The sequence below is a fragment of the Cyrtonyx montezumae genome, unplaced genomic scaffold, assembly GCF_038088225.1.
Source record: "Cyrtonyx montezumae isolate F1298 unplaced genomic scaffold, pur_monq_1.0 scaffold_2, whole genome shotgun sequence".
Lineage (NCBI taxonomy): Eukaryota > Metazoa > Chordata > Aves > Galliformes > Odontophoridae > Cyrtonyx > Cyrtonyx montezumae.
Genome location: NW_027071936.1, coordinates 46,324,970 through 46,339,371, shown reverse-complemented (window position 1 = coordinate 46,339,371; position 14,402 = coordinate 46,324,970). Strand labels below are relative to the sequence as shown.

Genomic DNA, 14,402 nt, shown 5'->3' with positions numbered 1-14,402 from the left:
AAAACAATCTGATGACTACTACAGAATTTCAAAACAATTGTCCTTTTCATATATAAGTTACCCCATCTTCCACAAGTTCAGCTTCACCTAGCTCTCACCTGGGCATTTGCCTCCCCTAATACAGCAAAACTGCTATTAACATTGTTGGCAGATAGCACAACAGCACCTCAAAAATTTCTGTGCTTTCTCTGCCATCTAAGATAGATTACTGAACTCCACCAATGCTTCTATGTAGGTTACTCTGAAAGTAATGCCTCCAAATTATTTCCATGGAAAGTACAACAGATACAAAGAGTACAATAACACTGTTGATGGAGCAAATTCTTAGTTACAAGACACTGTTTTTCAACACTATCACTTCCATTAGCCATGCATTTTCACCAGTGATGAACAATAGCCTGCACACTGTGCTCATTAAAATCTGCACCAGTGGAGGAGATGCACTTCTTCCACTGTTGCTACAATGGCATAATTGTCACTGATAGTGTTACCCATGCAGTCCATCTTTCATTGGCTCCAAAAGAAGTCAGAAGGTAAGTCAGAAGGCACCAAACTGGACAATATGGTGAGTGTGGCAGGATAGTCCAGCCAAAACTTGCAATATTCTTCATGGTCTTCAAACTGGTACGGGGCCTGACATCACTGTACTGCAAGAGAAAGGTCGTCTCCTTCTCTGGCCTGATTCTGGAAGTTCAAGCCTTCAGCTTAGTCAGCAGCATGATGTAGTGATCAGATGTTTGTCTGGGTTCCAGGAAATATAGATCTTTTCCAAACCTGAAAGTACACATAACTTTATCCAATAAGGAGTGCACCTTGAACTTTTCTTTGATGGAGAATTCACATGTCACCACTCCACAGACTGCGTTTTGACTTTGGCTCCTAGAGGTGACACCACGTCTCATCACAAGTAATGACGAAATCCAGGAAACTGTCACCTTCAGCCTCATAGTGGTTCAACAGACACTGGCAGATTTGCTTATAGTGCTCTCTCTGTTCCTGTGTGAATGCTCATGGGATCCACCTTGTGCAAATTTTGCAGTATTGCAACACTACCATCATCATTTCCAACCAGCTGATACTCAGCTCCCTGCGCAGTTCTCTGGTTGTAATCCGCTGATTCACACAGGTAAGCTGATTGAGATGCTATTCATTTTGTGGTGTGACAGTTGCACATGGACATCTAGGATGCCTTTTATGTCACTGCTGCCACTGCTGAAATGCACCACCCTCCACCTAACTGCACTCACATCCACTGTTTGGTAACCATAACCATTCAGCAAGCGTCAATGAATGTCAATGGGTGACGTTTTCTCTGTGTGGAAGAATTCAGTGACACACCTTTGCTTCAAATGCACTTCCATACCTGATACTATTCTGCCACTGCTCCTCTGCTGACATGTCACACATCAACAAAATGTAGTGGAATACTGGCAGAAAGGTTCAACGTGTACTACCACACCACCAGCTTCTGCCTCTGACACTGTGGCCAACACTTACTATGTTGGAGGCATTACTTTTGGAGTAATGTTCATATTTTCAAAAGCTTAGAGACCTCTAATAAAAACTGCTAATGCCAATCCCACTCTCCCAGAATGTACGTATATAAATACATACACGTGGCTCTGAATTATTCAATTTCGTATTATTTAATAGATGCATATATTAACTGCAAGGTTCTAAATACATTCAAAGATTTTCTCATGTTTTGCAACTGCAGAATACAAGACACAGATGCTATTTCCATAGCTGGCCTTGAGGTGTTTGGTACTAAGTTTCTGAGTTAAGGTTATTGGTGGTGAAAAACAATTCAGGAAATCTCTATGTGTTTAGGAGGACCAGACCTTCCATGTTTTGAGCAAGACTTCACTGGTACACAAATCAATTCTGTAGAACTGCAGCATTGCCTAATGTGAATCACAGGTTTTCTTTACAAGAGGGACACTAGGCAAAGAATTTATTACAAAAAGATTGCATTCCTGGTTATCAGCCACAAAGAGCACAAGATCCTTCAGAAGTGTAGAAGATTACCACCAAAACATTAGCTGTGTTATAACCAAATTCTGTTCTCCGTGAAAATTACGTTGTTGCAGATGTTAAAATACCTTTAATTTTTATTTCGTAGTAACGTACAGACTGCAACATTACATCTTCTATGACTGGGAATGACACACGTGTGCATTATTCTGGCAGGTCTGAGTTCTTTCCATCTGAGCACAGCAGCTGATTTAATCTAATAGCAGTATTATTATCTCTTTATGCCAGAGAGAGCTCAGATCTGAGACGATGTCAAGGCAGTCCAGACTGATAAGGTAACTCATGATCCACAGAAAAGGTCTCTGAGGCAGAAATTACTTGCTGCAGTGATAGTGAAAAATGAGGTTTTAACCCAAAACGTACAACAAAGAAATTCTAGAACAAAGGAAGTAATATTAGCTTGTCTATCACATCCCCTCAAGTCTTTGTCTATTCTAAGGAATGGCCTGTGCTGTAACAGCACTTATGAAAACGCTCCTTGTGACTGCAGTATTAGCAGAGTTGCACAGAGTGCACAGCAAGCTTGTCATTAGCAAAGTGCTGCATGTAAGGCTTTGGGGTAGGTCTCAGAAGGCAGGCTTATCATTGCTCCGCACAGTGCTTATCTAACAGACTCCTGACATGACCACAGCTAGGACTGTATGGCTACTTTATTTCACTTTCAAGTGCCAAGGAGGACACCCACACTGTATAACTCTGGAGTCTCTTAAGAAATAGTAACATTTCCTTATGCAGCACTGTTTATAAACACCAGCCACACAGTCAAAGTAAGCCAAATATGGAAAAGGAGGAAAAAAATAAAAAGACCCACTGACATTCATTTAATTGTGAATGAACCAGATAGAAACAAAACAAACTAGTATAGTTCACATTAATTTAAGATCAGAAGCATATATTTTAAATGACAATCATTTTTACATTATTTATCTTGGAGTAACGGAACATACATTAAAGCACAGAACAAGGTAGTAATGCCTCTGCTATGATGAAAAACCATCATACCATCTTCCAAAAGTTACACTTCTTAAAAGAAATGCCATACCTATTCACAGACCAAACAAAGTGATTAATAGGTTTCTCCTAAATACCTGTGTTCAGCTGTCTTGCAGTCATCTAACCTTAAACAATATTCAAACAGGCATTTTTTTTTTCTCCTTTCACTACATCCGCACATCTTAAACAAACACTTTCTTTTAGGGACCACATTTGTTCATTTAATAATCCTTAAATGCTGCTGTAGTTTTGTCACTTTAAAGAAAGCACAAATAAACTGGGAACACTGATTCTAAGCTTTCAGTGGAAAAGCAATTGACTTGAAAAGAACTGGAAATGGACTGAAATTCAGCACTGAGTGTTTGGACGCCCTGCCAGTCCCACTGTATGAACCTTCTAATTACTGTGGGTACAACACCACAGCCACTCTGGTTGTAAGCACATTTCAAAAGTGTCCCTGGAGGCATGCATCTTCTTTACTGCTTCTCGGGCTATTATCTGTGCAACCTGGTCTAGGGAGCCTGCTTTTGCAGGGGGGTTGGACTACATGATCTCCAGAGGTCCTTTCCAGCCCCTGCAATTCTGTGATTCTATATCCTTCTGCTTCCCTGGCCAACTCACACTGCCTAGGAAGTAAGAGGTAAGCCCCTATAAACAAAAGCAGGTTCTCCCTGAAAAGCATGGAGGAGAAAGGCAAACAGGATGGCTGAAACTGAAAGGAATGTGAAGGTAACAGCCTATTCCCAATATTTATTCTCTGCACTTTTGCTGGCACACACACAAATACACACACACACACACACACAATTAAAAAGAAAAAAGAAAAATTAAACAAAAAGAAGTAATCTGCTTGAAAGAAGGAAGGAAGGAATGAAGATGCAGGGAGAAAGCTACTACTTCCCTTAATGGCCTCCACCAGATGTATGGGGCCTGATTTATCTCCGAGTGACTCCAACACAGCCCTAGGACTAAGGCCAGCACACCTGCCTCATGAGGCACGGGTCCCTGCAGTGATTGCTGTCATTACCCGCAGCCACAGCAAACTACAAGCTGTCCCAACGCGCTGCTGCTTCTACGCTGTTCATTCACACTCGCACTGGAACCGCTTATTTCTGACGACCAGCACATATTGCCCACTATACTGCCCGCAAGGGAGGTGCTCCCGCACGCCCCGCGGTCACGCACGCAGCTCCGCCGGACACAGACAATGACAAACGCACACCGCGACGCCGCCCGGAACGCACAGCGGCAGCACCGCGCCCCAGCGCTCGCTCCTCGGCCGGATGGCCACGAGCACGGCGCGTCTGCAGCAGCGGTCGCTGCCGCCCTCCCCCGCCGCCCAATCTCGGTCACAGGCGGACCGCAGCCCCGCGAGCCGAGCGCCGTCCTTCCCCGCGGCCGGGGGAAGGCGGGCGCCGGGCGGCACTTACCCTCCGCGCGGGAGCGGATCTCCGACACCGTTTTCTGCACCGCCGGCATCGCCGCGGTACGGCCGCACCGCCGCCGCTCCTGCCGCCCGACGGGACGCCGCGGCGAGAGCCGAGCTCCGGGCTGCGCTGGGCGGCGGAACTGCGGCGCCGGAGACAGAGGGCTCGCGTCTCCTGCGGCTCACGTCGCCGCTCCTTTCCGACAGCCACGACGCCAGCGCGGTTCGCCCTCCGGAACCTACTAACTCCGCCCCGTGTTCCCCCGCCCCCTCGTCCCGCGATCCCCCGCCGCCGCCGCCGCCACCCGTCGCCCCCGTGGGGTCAGCCGTGCTGGCTGGCTGCGCCCAAGCGAGTAGCGGCGCAACGAGATGCTTCGCGACCGCTTCTCAGGAGAGCGGAGGGGCTCCGGAGCGCAACCCCCCGCTCTGCGATGGGAATGGAACGTGCCGAGCCTTGGGCCGCTGCCCACGCTCGGGGGTGGCCCCGTTCTGCCCGCGGGGCTCGGCCTTGGAGCGGGGGGAAGGGAGGGGATCGGCTCCCTGAGGGACAGTTCTGTGGGACAAGGGATCACCGGAGCTTCTCGTCCAGCTGTGTATTTTTAATCTCTCACAGTTCGCCATGCCGCAGTTTGACAGCCCTGAGTCTGTGCGAACTGCAGCTCTCTTCCTGTGTGGGCTGGTGAAAAGGAGGTCCCAGCTGCAGGTGCCTCGGGCTGAAGCCGCATCCGCGTCTTCGCTGTCAGGCTGTTAACGTGCCACTCGTTTTGTGCGACCGTATCGGGCAGGGGAACGTGTTCGTGGCGCGTCGTGCCTGAGTGCGAACTGCCGCCCGCGCTGCGTGAGCACGGAGAAAATAGGAATGGTGGTAGGATTTGGAACCGTGGGTCTTGGCACGCTTATGTTTTGCATCCATCGCAGTTGGGCGTGATAGATAGCTCAGATACAAGGAAAGGGGAATGTGCTGTTTCACAGATGACTGCAGTGGGAAATAAATGCTGTTTCTCAAAAGGCCGTAAAGTCTGCTGGAGGCTTCTCTTAAAAGACAGCACTTTTCTGCATTATCCTCTGCAGCAGTGCATTGCTTTTTTTTGCTTGTTTGTTTTTTGCCGAACTGTGAACAAAGGTTGTAGAAATAGCTCTATTCATGCTTTTTTGTCTGGAAAAACAAAATGTTCGGAGAGAACACACTCATCCAGTTTGAAGAAATACTCAACAGTCGGCCGTAGGTAGATGTGTGACCACGCAGGTTACTTTCTGCAAAAAGAAGGCTTATAGTTAAGATTTCTTAGAAGTCTGTTATCTAGAGACTGATTGTATATATAACACTCAGCACAAATAGGGCAAAGGACATGACTAAGGTCCTCGTGTGCTTCGTTTGTTTATTTTGCAATTCATAGTAGGTATGCTATTGTTAAAAGGCTGCAACCAGACTGAAGCTCACTAAATTCATACAGAAACATAGAATGGCTTGGGTTGGAAGGAATATCAAGGATCATCAAGTTCTAACTCCCGTACCACAGGCAGGATTACCAGCTGCTATATCAGGTAGCTCAGGGCCCCATCTAACCTGGCCTTGAACACCTCCAGGGATGGGTTGTCCACAACCTCACTGGGCAGCCTGTTCCAGCACCTCACCACCCTCTGTCAAAAACTTCTCCCTGAGACCTAATCCAAATCCTCCTTCCTTTAGTTTAAAACCATATCCCCTTTTCCTACCTTTATCTCTGCCTGTGTTGATTTTCCCCATTTATAATCTCCCTTTAAATATTGGAAGGCAGTGAGGTCCTCCCACAGCCTTCTCTTTTCCAGGCTAACCAACCTCAGTTCCTTCAGTCTGTCTTCATAACAATGGCACTCCTCTGGACCCTCCCCAAAAGATGCACATCCTTCTTGTGCTGGAGGCCTCAGACCTGGTCACAGTACTCCTGATTGGGTCTTTCAAGGGCAGAGTAGAGAGGGACAATCACCTCCCTTGGCCTGATAGCTACTCCTCTTCTGATGCAGCCCAGAATACTGTGTTGGCTTCTATGCATTCTCCTCAGAATCACTGTAGTGATGGTGACAAACAGGGTTGTCATTAAAATCCACTTTTAAATTCAATTTTGTCAAAACTTCTTTCATTATTCTTTCTGTAAATTCCCTCAAGCAATGCTTATTACTCATACCTTTGGGCAACTGGAAATTTACCCAGCTGAGGATGTAAGGTACTAAAACAATGCTGCCAAATGCTCATTCTCATTTGTGAATAGTTATTTTATAAACCAGGCCACTATCCACACCACGAAGAAAACAGCACAGCAACATTATTGGTAGCTCCATATATATTTATGTCGAGTTGCTGTGAACCCTCAATGCCTTTTTTATTTTTAAATAAGCCTTTTTTTAATCAATAGTATTAATAATATTTGGAAAAAAAAACAAAACAAAACAACTGAGGAGTAAAGCTCCATTAAAACTTTCCATCACTTCAAAAAAATTTCCATTTTTTAAAATTCTACAGTCTCAAGCTAAACATGCTTAACTGTTTACTTTTGTAATAGAGAATTCATTCAGATGTCTTCCAAAGGTAGGAAATTCTGAACTCTTCTTTTGTAACAGTCTCCATCACCTGCAGCTTTCCTCCAGGAGAAGCCCAGTACCCCCCGCACTTTGGGTCTCTCCCCCACAAGATCTGCAGGCAAAACAAGCTGGCCCCTGTACTTCTTTCTTTCCTTTGGAAAATGATTATATGAGTTCATCTAGAGTAAATATATTCTGTGTTACTAAAGAAATTTCCATCTCTGCATGTCATCATTCTTGTTTTGATAGAAACAGGTCAAAAGATGCTTCCGCATCTTTTTAAGCTGAGAGCATGCTCTCTATTTAAGGAATCCAGTATTTGTTTCTGGATCTTTGTAATGTAAATGACGGATGCGAAAAGGAATCAAGCCAGTCAACTTTCCAGCTAAGGAGTAAATTAGACCCTATGCCTATATCATACTTGGAAAATTAAATGGCACTCTGCATCACAGAATTACAGAATCATTAAGTTTGGAAAAAACCTCTAAGATAATCTGTTCTAACTGTCAACCCACTCCCACCGTGCCCCCTAAAACACATCCCTCAGTGATGCACCCACATATTTCTTCAACACCTCCAGGGATAGTGACTCCATCCCTGTTCCAATGCCTCACCACTCTTTTTGAGAAGAATTTTTTCCTAATATCTAACCTGAACCTCCACTAGGAAAAGGCCATTATCTCTCATCCTATCACTGTTGCCTGGGAGAAGAGGCCAACCCCCTTGTTGCCTCAACCTTCTTTCAGGCAGTTGTAGAGAACAACGTTTCCCCTGAGCTTCCTCTTCACCAGATTGAACAATCCCAGTTCCCTCAGCTGCTCCCCATAAGACTTGTGCTCCTCTTGTGCTTCCTCTTTGATTTAGATGTGTATTTTGAAATATGCTGAAGCTCTGGTGGAACCAATTACTACTTTCATACCAGACTACATTTTTGCACAAAAGAAGACAGAAGCTTCATTTTTAAATGTAACAGAAGAGCATACCCACAAAGAACAATTTACTTCAGGTGGAGGAAAAGGCCTTGTAGTGACAGCTGAAACATGAAGCTAGTAAAAGAAAATTGCAAAACATTACAGATCTACTCATAGGATAGAAATGTATACTGCTGTATAGTTTCATAGATTAAACTAAGCTGTGACAGGCCATTCTTTCTTGATCACTTGATATTTTATGCTATAGGTTACTACACTGAAATCTGTTCCTGCAAATGGTATATACTCTCATTTCATTAGAACTTTAAAGATACATGCTTCCATTATTTAAGATAAACCAACTCTTCTCTGTAGTAGCACCCCAGAATAAGAACCATTGCCTTGAAAATGAAGCCATATACAGGGAAAACGAGGGCTGTAGGTTTGATGAATGCATTTCTAATAAGGGAAAGTGAGGTCTGTACATTTGAAGTTGTCACAAATGTGACAGGTATAAAAAAAATAATAATAAAAAAAATCAATCCAGCATTTTCCTGTAATGCTATTAGTGTTCATGAAGTGGTAGAATCTTCCTTTGTGATATACTATCAAAAAAATAGGTGGCCAGTTTTCATACAATAGCAGAAGAGGAAAATCAATACTGGAACTGCTGCTTCTTTTCCAGCATTATCTGGAAGGAAGTTACATTTCATTGGTGACTTCCATCATACATGTTTTTATGCTTCATAAAGTATTGCAGCAACTAGAGGCTGTGCAGTTGATCTCAAACTCTTAAAATATTTTAAGCCATACTTTGTTAGTTTAATATATAAAATGTTCACATGGCATGGTGAGTTTTTAGTAAAATTCTATGAGTAGGTATATCTGAAATCTAAAAAGTTGTGGGGAAGCAATCCAAGATTTTTCTTTGCTGATATTTGAAGTACTCCCAGTGAAACTGACAGTTTTCTATGTAATTTAACAGAAACCAATATATCTTTTATCTGCTTAAATGCAATATCAAGCTTTAGAGATATAAATTCTAAGACAAAATGCGTTTTCTGTGAACTCCTACATAAACAAAGGCATAATTGTGGCAACTGGATTTACACTCCCAGCTGAGCAGCAGCAAACACTTTAGAGATACCTCCAGTTCATGCACTGCTAAGTCAATTGCTGTAGCTTGTAGGTGTTTGTATTACCTTGGTTTCTGTGAGGAGAAACAATGTAAGAAAATATCAAGAGGGAAATGACAAATGGATTTAATGAATTTATAAATTATAAAGCACAACCATTTCACCCTGCTAGTAAGTGATTATTTTCACTTACAAGAAACAGGTGCAAATATAAGCTATATGGTTTACACTGATGGCAGTAATATAATTCACTGCTAAATCCCTCCATTTTATACTGGCTTTAACATAACACTTCAGATTTTAAAGATGTTTTAACACTACAAATATGGAATAAACGGATGGTGAATTAAAATCTAGATCTAAAACAGCTCCAGATACTTTCCTGATAGCATCAGTAAAATGTTGGTATCCAATTAGGTACATCTCTAAGAGAATGAGAGGGGAGAATAGGGAAAGACTCCAGTGCAATAAATGCTTTCAGTTTTCCTGGCAGTCAGCTACCAGAGCACTGGTAAGAGATTTAAATACCCACGTAGATACCGCCAGGAGCTGGAGTGGTAGGAATATTCAAAGTTGGCAAAGAGAAGAAAATCCTAAAAAGAAAATGCATTATCAATCTGAAATCCACCCAAACCAGGATACATTCTGTTAAACAACACAATACCCAGCATAAGCCACTCCACGCTACAGCAAGCAAGGTTCCACTCAGTCTGTAGTATAAGACCAGTGCAATGTGCACTGCCTATTATCTTATAGCACTGCAGCTTGACAACAGAGCTGCAAGCCTTCTTATATCTTCCTGATCTACTGCACCTGAATAAAACCAGAAAGCCTTGTACGAGAGAAAAAAAATAGTGCTCAGTGTGCAAATTCTTACATTAAAAATACTAAATAATCACTTAATTGAGAAAATGCAGAGTCTTTTCAGAAATGCATGTGGTCTACCTTATCAGATTGACGTTTTGTGACATTTCTCAGGAAAAAAAGAAAATGTCAACTAAAATTAGGCAAATCGTGCCTTTGAAATTTTTAACTTGTTTATTCTCAGTGCAGTCAGAATTTGATGGCTCAGTGTCTGAAAACTGCTCATTTTGATGGTTACAGCCTTGTCTACAGGAAGAAAGTGGGATTCATTTCTGTAAGCTCTTTGCTACATCTTCCCTACTGTCAGGAGGGCATTTACTGGGTTAATATTCAGCAAAGAAAAATTAAATTTCCTACACACTTCAAAGTAACTCTTGGAGACAATTGAATGCAACTGTTAGTGCTAGGGAAAACAGGAGCAACGGAACACTGTACAAATCAAAAGAAAATAAACTGGTCTCATAGTTAAAAACAATGGAAAAGGTGTCTCAGTACCAAAGTACAATACTTGTCATATACCAGGAAGCTTGTGGGAAACCTTCTGGTATTGGATCTTAGAGTTTGGTTAATTACCCTAAGTTTCAACTAAGTGTTAAAACTCTTGACTAACCCTAATAGTTTTAATGAAAATAGCTTGCACTTCAGATTTTGGTTTATTCTGGTTTTGGTTCTTGAGCAGCATTAAAGCTGTTGTCTGTTTTACTGTAAGAGCTACAGAGTGAGCGTGCCACAAGTGAGAAATAGAATAGCTGCCTGCTGAGTTGTATGGGTAATGGGATTGGAAGTATATGATCTTCAAGGTCCCTTCCAAACCAAGCCATTCTATGACTAAATTTCACATCGTTGTTCTGAAAACTTTCTTCTGACATCTCCCACATCTCAGTATAATAAAAGCTCAGAAAGAAATCCTAAATACACAGAAAAATTACAGGAATATTTGCTATTGAATAAGTACAAGAATACTACACGGTATTTTTAAACCTAGCACATTAGTCAGTAAAAAGAAAGTGAAGTCACTTCTGACAAAAAAAAAAAAAAAAGAAAGAAAAAAAAGCAGTTCCAAATAGCATTATGCTATAAATTAGCATCACTGCGTGATGATCTGGCCTACTGACATATGTTTCCTTTTTGTCCTCTCTAAAGCAAGATAGTGTAGATTAATTAAAAAAAATAAAAAAGTAGAGGGGCATTCTCATACGTTTTTTAAAACTGTAGTATAGCACCATGGAAAGCTCAGCAATGACAACAAAGCAGCAAAGTCATAAGCTGCTGCAAGTGAAGATTAGCTCAAGAACAGCAGCCATACACACAGAAATAAAGAAACTGCATACCTTCAGAAGACCTCATATGTGCAGAAATCTCCAGGAAGGTACCCTTATGTCCACAGCCAAACCTTAAATGACATCTGAGAAGGGGTGGATCCTGGCTGCACCTCTTCCATTCACTCATGTGCATTGCATGCCCCTGAGCACCCATGGGTTGGTCCTGCCTTCCCACCAGGTGCTCAATCAGTGTTTGAAAACATGACTTAACATTTCTGTTACATGTAGTTACTAAATTAGTCATTTGATCGCATGTAGTTTGTGTTGTACATACATCACCTGGTATTTTACTTTGTAATGCAGTAAAAAAATTCCGTCTGGATCATTCATTTAGCTTTGCAGTACCACAGCAAAGAGAGTTATAAGACTATTTGGATGGGAAAGGCAGCCATAATTAATTTAATAAAGAACTTTCAGGCCTATTTAATTTCAGGAGCTTATGAACAACTGATATAATGAACCAAAACATCCCACTTTCAGTGTAGCAGTACCCATTTGTTTCTATGCACTGGATTTAGCATAGGTGCCCATAGCTAATATTTACTGTTATAAAACAGCATTATTTAGATGGACTGATCTGTTATTTTGATGTAATTGTAAGCATTTGCAACACATATGTGCTTTTACAGAGGTAATATGTATAGAAAAATCTGAGGAATTAGGTCATTGGCTCTGTACTCAAAGCCTTGCAACACTGGCCTCTTTTGAAATATTCTAACCATGTGCATTTATGAAATTGTTTTCTTGAAGAGTGTACTCAGCTAATGTTTTGCATGACCTTTAAACTGAATAATGTTCTTGTATTGGGCTCCTTACAGAATGAAAATATATCCCATGGTAGGAGCCTCTGAAAAGCCTTGAAAATTTCTAATATAGATAGAGAGAATGTAACATGACAGATGCCCATTCTTTTGTGTTAGGGAGGTGAGAATTCATATTTTATTTTTGATATGTTTGACATGCCAAAAAATCTCTATCAGTCTGAGTAGTCAACACTGTAACAAATGATTTCACTCATTCTCCTTTGTTCCCTTTTTATGTATTTTTGCACTGTAACAATTCCATGTTTCTGTTTTTCAGAAAAATAATTTGTTACATGATTACCCTGTTAAAGCTCTGTGTGTCCTTTATTACTGTGTTTACATTATAATAGGCAAGATTCATTTCAGATATACTCTGTTAAAAACAGTGGAATGAAATAAAATGAAATGAGTATTGGCTGACAGTTGAGTTTTAGAAAGGTGTCTATGGAGCCAGCTATAGATCTTCCATTAGTCTGAAACAATGCCTGCTATCCAATTGGATGACTTGGCAGAAACAAGATGATCACACCTCATGCTTACCAAGCACTTTGGACAAAGTGGCTGTGCTTTTTGGATCTGTTCCTGGGGCAGCCAATATCTTCCCTAAATCTGAATTTATCTAAGTGTTTTAGTTTAACATTTAGGACCTTAGGGTTTCTGTACAGATGGCATCACTCAAGGCTCACAGCTTGGCTAAGTTCTTGGTGTGGCAACTGATTTGACCAAGATTTATCTGTCTCTATGCATATGATAACTCTACCCCAGAAGTCAGAAACTACCACTTTTAAACAGCGTTGGGAATATAAGATGCTCCCTGATCCTCAGCAGACATCCAGCTAAACTCATGAAAACATTTTTTGTATCATATTAGGCCTATTTTTGGACAGATTTTTTTCTGTTGTATGAGTGCATAGTTTCTTCAGTGGGGCCTCTAAACTTTCTTTTGGACTTAAATGGTCCTGACTGGGTCTGCAAGTTTATTTTCTTACTAGGAATGAGGAAGCTTTTTCTTTGTTTGTTCTACTATGAGCAGTTTCACACTTCTGAGAGCAGGATTTCCTCATCATCTACAGAGCTTTTCCATGTAAATGCTGAAAAGGTAAAAAAAACTTGTGAACTACATGTTGTGTGCATTATGTGTTCAGGATATTCTCAGCACCACAATTATAGTGATACTTTCCTTTCATCTGCATTGAGTGGCTTCTGTGATGTAGGCATCACTAAGTCTACAGCCACAGTACTCCAGTGCAACATCTCTCTGTGAGTCACAGCCTAATGTCATTACAAGGCCTGCAACAGCTGCTGCAGAGACATACTTGTGAGTCATCTGAAATCCTACTATGAATAAAGCTCTAATCCAGCATCATGGCCTATTCTGCTAGGAAAAATGCTAAATATAAATAAATCTGTAACAGAATGCAAGTAGAGTGGAAGGTTGGTAAGATTTTGGAGGAGTGAAAACACTCCGTTACCCTAGAAAAGGAAAAATGAAGGGGAAATGAAAATGCTTTTTGCTCTAAGTGTCGTTTTTCCATTTCTCTTTCAGTTTTCTAGAGGTACCAACACCCTTTTAGACACCATGAGACAGATCTAATGTTTTTCTGTGAGAAAAGAATCAGAAAATATAGATTACCGAATGAAACAACTTGCTAGTTCATCAGAAGTTTGGAAATTAAAATAATCAATCAGGGTTTGAAGTACAGATATGAAGTACTGTACATACAGCTTGGTATATATATACGTTGTAATACAGAATACATGGGTGGTGTTGAACTAGCTTATTGATTGTGAGCTGCAAAAGTACCACCAGTTTCAGTAATGCCAGTTTTTCATTTTGGGTCTTTTACCAAGTTGATTTGATGCATATTTATATGGATATATTCATTGATACAATTATTAACTTTCACTAAATCAAACAATATGACCTTATATAGATATATGCATTGATATAATGATTAACTTCCACTAGACCAAAAAATACGGCCTTATATATATATATATATCTTAATTCTCAAACATTAGTCTGCTGAAAAGAAGTCTATTTTCATAGGAACACACTGTGCACTGAAGTCCAGATAGATGAGTTTCACTATCACTTTCTTTTCCCTAAATTGCTCTACAATGAGCTGAATTCGGTGCTAGTGAACATGAAGATCAGAATTAATAGACTGAATGTGGTTTGTGCAATGTCTCGATTTTAATAAGCTTAGTTGTTGCTTTAAAACCTGCTGAGATGGTAATCTATTTATATTTCAGCAATACTAGGCACAGCTGCAGTGTGCTTAGGACCCAAAAAGCAGAGTAGTCTTAAAGGAAATGGAACTGTGCAGAGCTGATTAAAGGGTAAAGTATAT

The 14,402-nt window shown here is 41.2% G+C and overlaps 1 protein-coding gene across 3 annotated transcripts in view; it reads right to left on the bottom strand.

The window, feature by feature from the left end:
* Nucleotides 1-4,528, bottom strand: part of ATP8A1 (ATPase phospholipid transporting 8A1) — an 89,866-nt gene extending 85,338 nt beyond the window's left edge. For all 3 annotated transcript variants that reach the window (XM_065737089.1, XM_065737093.1, XM_065737090.1), the window contains exon 1: nucleotides 4,458-4,528. In XM_065737089.1, coding sequence (XP_065593161.1) covers nucleotides 4,458-4,506 — 49 coding nt within the window. In that variant the 5' untranslated portion in view covers nucleotides 4,507-4,528. The remainder of the gene's footprint in view (nucleotides 1-4,457) is intronic.
* Between the last annotated feature and the right edge of the window lie 9,874 nt (nucleotides 4,529-14,402).